Source organism: Elephantulus edwardii, unplaced genomic scaffold, assembly GCF_000299155.1.
Source record: "Elephantulus edwardii isolate Elephantulus edwardi_28Jun2011 unplaced genomic scaffold, EleEdw1.0 scaffold00048, whole genome shotgun sequence".
In the NCBI taxonomy this organism is placed as follows: domain Eukaryota; kingdom Metazoa; phylum Chordata; class Mammalia; order Macroscelidea; family Macroscelididae; genus Elephantulus; species Elephantulus edwardii.
Genome location: NW_006399798.1, coordinates 6903620 through 6911299, shown reverse-complemented (window position 1 = coordinate 6911299; position 7680 = coordinate 6903620). Strand labels below are relative to the sequence as shown.

Below are 7680 nucleotides of genomic sequence, written 5' to 3'. Positions count from 1 at the left end.
CGGCCCTACGTGCCCAGTGCCGTCTGTTTAACATGCTGTTTCCTGGTGCCATCACAAACTGATGGGGGGTTAGGCATCTGAGGGTGTCACCCTCTCCAGGTTGGGGGACACGTCCAGCTCCACATTTTGCAGTTTCTCTGCGGCCAGGCCATCCCAAGTCTGTGCCTCCACTGCCCCCAAGCGGCCTGGCCCGGTGTAGCCTCTCCAGAAGCCCCTGAACCTTCTGCTTCTGAGAACTTCACCAGCTGAGCTGGGCTTCAGTCACCAAGCGGTACCTTTATTAACTCCCTCCTCTGCACTGCGTCGAAACTGGCTCCAGAGAGGACCAAGATGCAAGTCCACTTCCCCCCCTGGGGAGCAGCCACTCAGTCCTGCCAGGGTCGCAGTCCCTCTTCACACCACCCTGGGCCCAGCTCTGTCCCACCCCTCCTGCTCTGAACTGCTGAGAGGAAACGAGGCTCCAGCCTGCATGTGCTTTATTCGTGCCTGGGCCTCGTCAGGGAGCTCTCCTATGTCCATCCTCCACACCCCACCTCCAGACGCTGCTCATGACTTCCCAGGTTCCCATTGGGGTGCACACTTTGTAGGGCGTGGATGGGGGCCGTCCACAGCTCTGGCCGAAGGAGGCACACGAGTCCAGCATGCAGGGGCCTGAGCCCTGGGGATTCCTCCCACCTGACCAGGCCTGGGGCACCGGTCTAGTCCTGAGACCCCCGTCTCCTGTGGCAGGGCTCTGGCCTTTGGAGTGTACAGGCCTGACACCGTGTCCGTCCACAAGGATGGCCTCTGAGCCTGGCTGTCAGTGGGGCTCTGGCGACCTGGCTCGGTATGGCTTCTCTATCACGTGACTGGTCTGCTCCAGCAGCCACTGCCGCTCCAGTTCACTCATGGCCAGGCTGAGCGTCACCTCCTGGAAGACGCTGCTCACGGCCACCTGTGAGGGCCAGCAGAGGCAGGCCGTGAGGTCACAGCCATGTATCCCAGCCCGTTGTGGCACGCTGGACCTCCCCCTGCCTACCCTGCCAGTCTGAATGACCTCCTCACCTGCTCAAAGTGAAGTTTCTGGAACAGACGAATGCTTGGTTCATTTTCTTGCCCGATTTTAGCCTCGAACCTGGTCAGACCTAGCCTGGTGACTCCTCTCAGACCAGAGAGGGGTGAGCAGGGTGAAGGGCCGGGCCCCTCTGCGCCCCCCTAACCAAGCCCTGGCTCCCAGCCCACTTTGCCATAGAGACATCTGTGACCTGTCTTCCCACCTCCAAGCCTGAACAAGGCTTTTCCCTTCTGAGATGCCCCAGCCCTCACTCCAGGCCTGGCCCCTCCCCATGCATCATTTGGACTTTCTTACCATAAGACATCATCATGAGAGCAGCCTCGGTGCCAAAGCCCCGGCCTCTGCAGCTGGGCTCTGAAGAGAGAGCAGCATAGCGGTGATGCTGTGGCCAGGGGCCTTGGTGGTGCCAAGCATTCAGCATTCAGCTGCTAACTACAAAAGCTGGCAATCTGAACCCACCCCACCGGCTATGAGACAAGGACCTGACCACCCACGTCCATAAAAACCACAGCCCACGAGACCCTGGAGGGCAGTTCTGTTCTGCCCCACGCGGTCACCGCAAGTAGAAGTCAACTCCATGGCACCTCACAACACTGTACATGACACACGATCTCATCGGCCCTACACCACTCTGAGCAACTCCGTTACCGCCATCTCACAGGGGAAGTCTGCAGTCAGGGACCTCTTCAAATCACTGAGGGGCAACGATGTCTGAGCACTAAGGTGCATCTGATTCAAGCCATGGTCTTTCTGATGGCTTGCTGTGCATCTGAGAGCTAGACAATGAATAAAGAGGACAGACGAGAAATTGGTGTCTTTGAGCTGTGGTGTTGGAGAAGAGCACTGAATATCCCCTGGACAGCCAAAAGAACAAATGTCTCAGAGAAAATGCAGCCAGAGTGTTCCTTGGAGGCAAAGATGATAAAGCTTTGAGTCATGCTTCAGGCTAATAGGAGAGGCTATTCCTAGGAAAGGGACATCATGCTTGGAACAGTGGAGGGTCAATGGGAGAGAGGAAGACCCCCAACCAGGTGGACTGACACGGTGACTGCTGCAATGGGCTCTAGTGTGTCAGGAAGTGTGAGGATGGCTCAAGACAGGACAGGGTTCAGATCTGTTGTACACAGTGTGGCTAGAGGTTGTACTTAGTGGCACCTAACCACAGCAGCAGACGGTAAAATGGTACAGAGAAGTTAGATGGCTATGCCAGGCCCTCACCACTTGAAGCTGAGATTTGTTACCTCAGCAAGAATAACCTTCCTGAGGGGAAGGAGAAGCTGGGGGCCCACCGTTAGCACAGGAAAGGCTCCAGGACAAAGTGGTTTCCTTGGAGGGAAGCCTGAATGCTGAAGCCCCTAAAACCAAAGGTTAAGTTCATACCTAAACACAAGCTGGAAAAATACCAAACACAGGAGTGAGCCCACAGGCTAAGGAATCCACACGCAGCCTGTGTGGTCTCACCCTCAGGGCTTCCCTTAGGTCTGCTCAAGCTCCATCAGGCCAGAAAGAGGGAGAGGCAACAAACCTGCAATCATGACTTCTATCTCCCCCAGCGTGGGGTCCCCAGGATCTGTGAGGAAGAGGTTCACATCGCCGGCCATGCAGCCTTCTTCGGCCGTGCCCGGTTGGGCCTGCCATTTCTCCGCGTCCAGCACGATGAAGGTACACTCTAAGGGAGAGAGTTGACAGGCTATACTGCTAATGATCGCCAAGGAAGGGAGGAAAAACCTCCAGGCTGCAGGCCACCACGCCCGAGTCTGGTGGGAGAAAAGGTGCCCAGAGCTTCCCACTACTCGACAGACGCTCCAATCCTGCCTTGTGCAGTAAGACATCAACCAGTTGTCCAGGGGATTACAGCACAAGATGACCCTCCACCAGCTTTCCGAGGCGGTTAACTCTATCTTTCTCCTACAGTAGCTGGTGGATTTGAACTGTCAATCTTTCAGTTAGCAGCAAAACACATAATGGATGATGCCACCAGAGCTCCTTGCAGTAAGACGTGGCCTCTCCACAAAGGGATTGTGTTCATGGGGAGCAGGGGGGGTGAAAGAGCAGCGGCCACAGCCAGGACTCAAGATGTTTTACTTTGTCTCAGTCCTTCCACGCTTGGTGAAGGGTGTGGAGGACAGATGTGTCAGCCACAGGGTTGGCTTCAGGGGACATGAGGGAACCAGGGATTCTGGCACCTTCCAGGCTTTCCCTGAAGCTGGTGGTGGCCCTGAGAGAAAGATGTCTAGAAGTGAGGACGGGAGCAAACTGGAGACTTCCAGAGGGGTCAGCCCTCCCGCAGCCCGGGCCCCACTGACTGTCAGCGTCCTCCCGCCAGGTGCACTGCATCGAGTACTCCTGCTCCAGTGTCAGTGGCTCTGAGGCCGTCAGCCGCTGCAGCTCCTCCGACTGCATCCACTCGTGGTATCTGCAGGGCAGAGAGACCGCCTGCGACATCCGGAGCTGATGCAGAGGATGCCGCGTTACAAGACGCTGGGGGCTGGGACCCGGCAGGACTAACCCCAAACCCAACCCACGGCCATCAAGTCAAGTCTGACTCCTAGCAATGCTGCAGGCCAACACAAACCCGCCTTCACACGATTTCATGGAAGCCAGCTGCCTTTCTCAAGGAACGGCGGCTCTGTGCAAAGCACATGCTTTTTGTTTCCCAGTGAGCTCTTCACCACTGCACTGCATTACCTTACAGCTAATGCAGGGTTTAGAAAAGACCCAAAGAAAGGAGTTTAGCTGCTCCTGAGACGGGGCAGAGGCACATGACCTGGAGCCAGGTTAGCTCTACTAGAAAACAGCAGGGCAGATACGGTCTCTGTCCAGCTCCCCATACTACCTATGGGGAAGCAGTCTGAAAGTGAACATTCCTTAGATTCCTAAGAAGTCTATGACATGGCAAATTCAACAAAAAGGCCAGATCCCCACCAAGGTTAGGTGCCATGAACCTGCAAGAGGAAAACTACATTATCACCACCTTCAATTTACCAGATATTCACAAGCCGCCCCCTCTGAATTCCATCCTGTATCTCAGTCCTGCCCTCTCAAAGAAGTGGACATCAAAACCCATTATTAGCCCAAACCTGTGAGACTCGGGGGAAGACTGAGGGTGAGAACCTTCCCCCAGGGCCCAGAGAGAAAGCCTTCAGGGGCTGGCACCAAAAAACCTTAACAATAAAAGCTTTTGTGGGAGAGAGCTGGGTGTCCAGTGTCAAATTCTTCCAGTTCTTCTGTATGCTTGAAAGAGTCATTAATAAAATGTTGGGAGGGAAAGTGATTTCTGTAAGAGTTCACCAAGGGGCGTAAACACAAAGCAAGTCTTTAAAAAGCTAACTCATCTCTCGGGAAGGTGGTGAAAAACATTTGTAAATGGATACTAGTGACAGCTGCACAACATGGTGACAAAGATTAACACATCACCAAACTACATGCCACGATGGTTCAAACAGCAAATGTCTCCTTTAAAGGCAATGTCTCATACACAGTAAAAAAAAAAAATAATAATAATTACAGAAAAATCAGCCCAGAGCTGTAGGACCGGCTAACATTTGGGTTGGAATCCCTGGGTGATGCAAATGATTAACATTCTGCTACAACTGAAAGGCTGTAGGTTCAAGTCCACCCAGAGGTGCCTCTGAAGAAAGGCCTGTCAATCTACTGCTGAAAAGTCAGCCCCTGAAATCCCTGTGGATTCACATGGCAGGTGTGAGTTGGAACTGACTCTCAGTTTCCCTCCATCCCAGCATTAAGTCTCTGAGAATGAATTAAATTGCTGGCATCAGTCAGTGTCACTAGCCTATGGCTACATGTGAATTTTCCTTGTTAATACACATTTAGTTTATGTGAAATAATTCCTTGCTAAGAGGCCAAAAAGGAAGCTGAGCTGGGGAGAAGAGAAAACAGGGAGATAGCCACTTCCTCAAAGAAAATCGTATTCCTCTGCGCAGCTTTCACTTTTTCCTGTGTCCTGTTACTTCTCACGACTTCTGTTTCTTCTCAGGGGAAACAGCCTCTGAGAACTTCCCTGCAGCTGAGCTTCCTCACTGCTAAAAGGACAGGCTTACAGAGCCCTGAAGGGCGGGAGGAGGGCAACGTGCATCTGTGCCTGTATCTGGCAGGACCGATTACCTGGGCACATGCTCTGAGGTGTAGGGCACCAGGACCACCTTCTTCCCCAGCAGCAAGGTGTTCTCATTCAACCACATGGTAAACGCCTGCAGGTGTGGAAAGCAGACTTCAGAACCAGGAGTTTCCTCCCACTGAAGGTGGGAGTCTAGGTTCTCTATTTGCTAAGCCCCTGCAGAAATGTGACGCTCAGCTGCTAACAGAAAGGTTGGCGGTTTGAATCTACTGGTGGCTCAGCGGAAGGACAGACTTGGCCCAGCTTAGGAAAATGTATGGGGCCAAGAATCAGGACACACAGGAAACTTCTGCTTTTTCTCCAGGCACTTGGAGAAAAAAAGGGCTTTTTAAAAAACCCTTTGCGGCGAGCTCCGGTGGCCTAGTGGCAAGAAGCTGCACTGCAATCTCAGAGGTACACGGTTCGAATCCACCAGATGCTCTGCTGGAGAAGGAGGAACAATCTCCTCCTGTGTCAGTCAGATCTGATTTGACGGTACACTCAAAAAATAAAGAAATAAAATAAATATTCATTTTTTTAAAAAAAAACAACAAATCTCTTTGCAAGACAGAAACCAAGTTGTTAAAGGACAGTCAGACAGTCCCTACCCGCATCCCGAGGACCCATCACTCCATTTCTCAGAACCAGCATCCCTTTATCCGGGCTGATACTCCATCCTAGCATCAACTTTCAGCCCTTAAATCGATTTACAGATCCTCTTCCCAGAGACCTCTCTTCCCTGTCCCACAAGCCGGACAACCCAGACCAGTAGGGTGAGGCCAGCTTAAGTTTCCAAGTCCTCTCTCTTTATGTGTAGAAAGCATGGGGTTCGAATCCATCAGAGATCTCCCGTGCTATTTACTGTCTCTGAAAACCCCGCTGGAGAATCAGCTATGGGTCAGTTCCAAATCGAAGGTACCCAACAAACAACACAGGTTGATGTTCTCGTATCCCAAACATGGAAGTCCCTCAACTGTCAAATTTGCACCCACACCCCGCAGACTCGTCGTTGTTGTGGACTGACGCTACAGCGGGTTTCAAAGGAGCAGCTGGTGGATTCGAACCGTACACCTTTGCGTTGACAGCGCAGTGGCATCCACTTCCTAAATGACAAGCCTCCAGAAACCCTATGAACTTTGATAGGTGTCGATAGTTGTAGAGGGGCTTCAAGCCTTTTGTTCAGAGTCACTATGAGTCGTGCTCGACTCCAAGGCAATCCACAACAATAACAACAACAAGCCACCAGAACTCCCTAACCCCTGACCTACACCTTCCACACCTCGTGGGTCGGTACAGCAGCCCCGCAGACCGACACGTCCCGAGAAGAGATGCCCCAACCAGCCACAACTCGCCACCCGGCCTATGCCCACCACTTCCTGGACGCGCCAGGAAGCGCACAGCTCCACTTCCGCCACGCAGACGGTGGCCGCCAGGGCCCAATCCCGGCCCCGCCCCTGCGAACGGCCCAATCAGCGCGCTCGCCCCGCCCCTCGCGCACGCGGAAAAGGAGGGCCCCGGCGCTGGCGCGTGCGCACTGCAGGCCGGTACTGGACAGCTGGCGCCGGCCGCCGCCGATAAATCCCGGGCGCCGGTAGCGGCCAGGAGTAGGCGGTCTCGTAGGTGTCGGGACGGCCAGGTAGGTAAATAGGCGGGGCGGGGCCAGATCAGAGACTCCTCCTGGAGGGAAAAGGACGGAGAAGGAGCGGGACTCTTGAGATGAGAGGGAAGCTTGGTCGGAGGGAACCCTAGGGGGACAGAAAGCTGGGAAAGGGGCGAGGAGTGGGGTTCCCGGTGAGAAGGAGAGATCTTGTGGCAAAGAGCTGAGTTGGAGGGGCGATCTCGAAGGCCACCAGCTTGTGGGCACAAGCGGAGGGATCCGAAACACCCTGATTGCAGTTAAGGTGTCTGGTAACTGCTCATCGAGACAGTGAGTCTTACCTGGTGGAGGGACACGAGGGTCACTGTCTGCAGCCCCCGCCCGCGCCCCATCCAGGTTCTTTGCCCACATTGAGTCCCCTCCCTTGTCTCAGGTGGCGGCAGCAGCAGCCCCGCAGCCCCTGCACTGAAGGAAGCTTGGCTCCTGGACCCTTGCTGGCTTCCGAAATGGCAGGTGAAATCACGGAGACCGGGGAGCTTTATTCGCCCTACGTGAGTTTTTCTTTTTCGCCCGGGTTTGTGCACAGCAGGGTGTATGTCTGGATCCACGCTGGGGCAGGGTAGCAGCCTTGCTGAGGATGGCTAGGGGGCAGGATAAGGCAAAAGAACTCTGGGTTTGTTCACTTCTGAGATGCTTATCAGGGAGTGCAGTGTGGCCAGATCCTGCACTGGCTGTCCAGATACCGTGTGTGTTTTTGGTTGGTTTTTTTTTTGTTTTGTTTTTTTTAATTTAAATTAGTTCCTTAAAATACACTGGCACATAACCTGACCATTCCCAAGACAGGCTCTCCCAAGCTTTCTGTTCCCTCTTCAGGGGTGCCAGCAGTGTTTGCTAGAGCTTGAGTTACCCCGG

General features: G+C 53.8%; 2 protein-coding genes across 2 annotated transcripts in view; one reads left to right on the top strand and one right to left on the bottom strand.

Moving 5' to 3' along the window:
* Nucleotides 1-799: 799 nt before the first annotated feature.
* NAT9 (N-acetyltransferase 9 (GCN5-related, putative)) lies at nt 800-5256 on the bottom strand. The gene is made up of 6 exons (XM_006886231.1): nt 5180-5256; nt 3361-3470; nt 2580-2723; nt 1349-1408; nt 1045-1139; nt 800-934 (listed from the first exon to the last, which is right to left on the bottom strand). The coding sequence occupies exons 1-6, from the start codon at nt 5254-5256 to the stop codon at nt 800-802; spliced, it is 621 nt and encodes a 206-aa protein (XP_006886293.1).
* An 808-nt stretch (nt 5257-6064) lies between these two features.
* The window catches only part of TMEM104 (transmembrane protein 104), a 62212-nt gene continuing 60596 nt past the window's right edge, over nt 6065-7680 (top strand). Inside the window, exons 1-3 of the mRNA XM_006886382.1 lie at nt 6065-6086; nt 6468-6762; nt 7202-7319. Of these exons, the coding sequence (XP_006886444.1) occupies nt 6065-6086; nt 6468-6762; nt 7202-7319 (435 nt within the window). The remainder of the gene's footprint in view (nt 6087-6467; nt 6763-7201; nt 7320-7680) is intronic.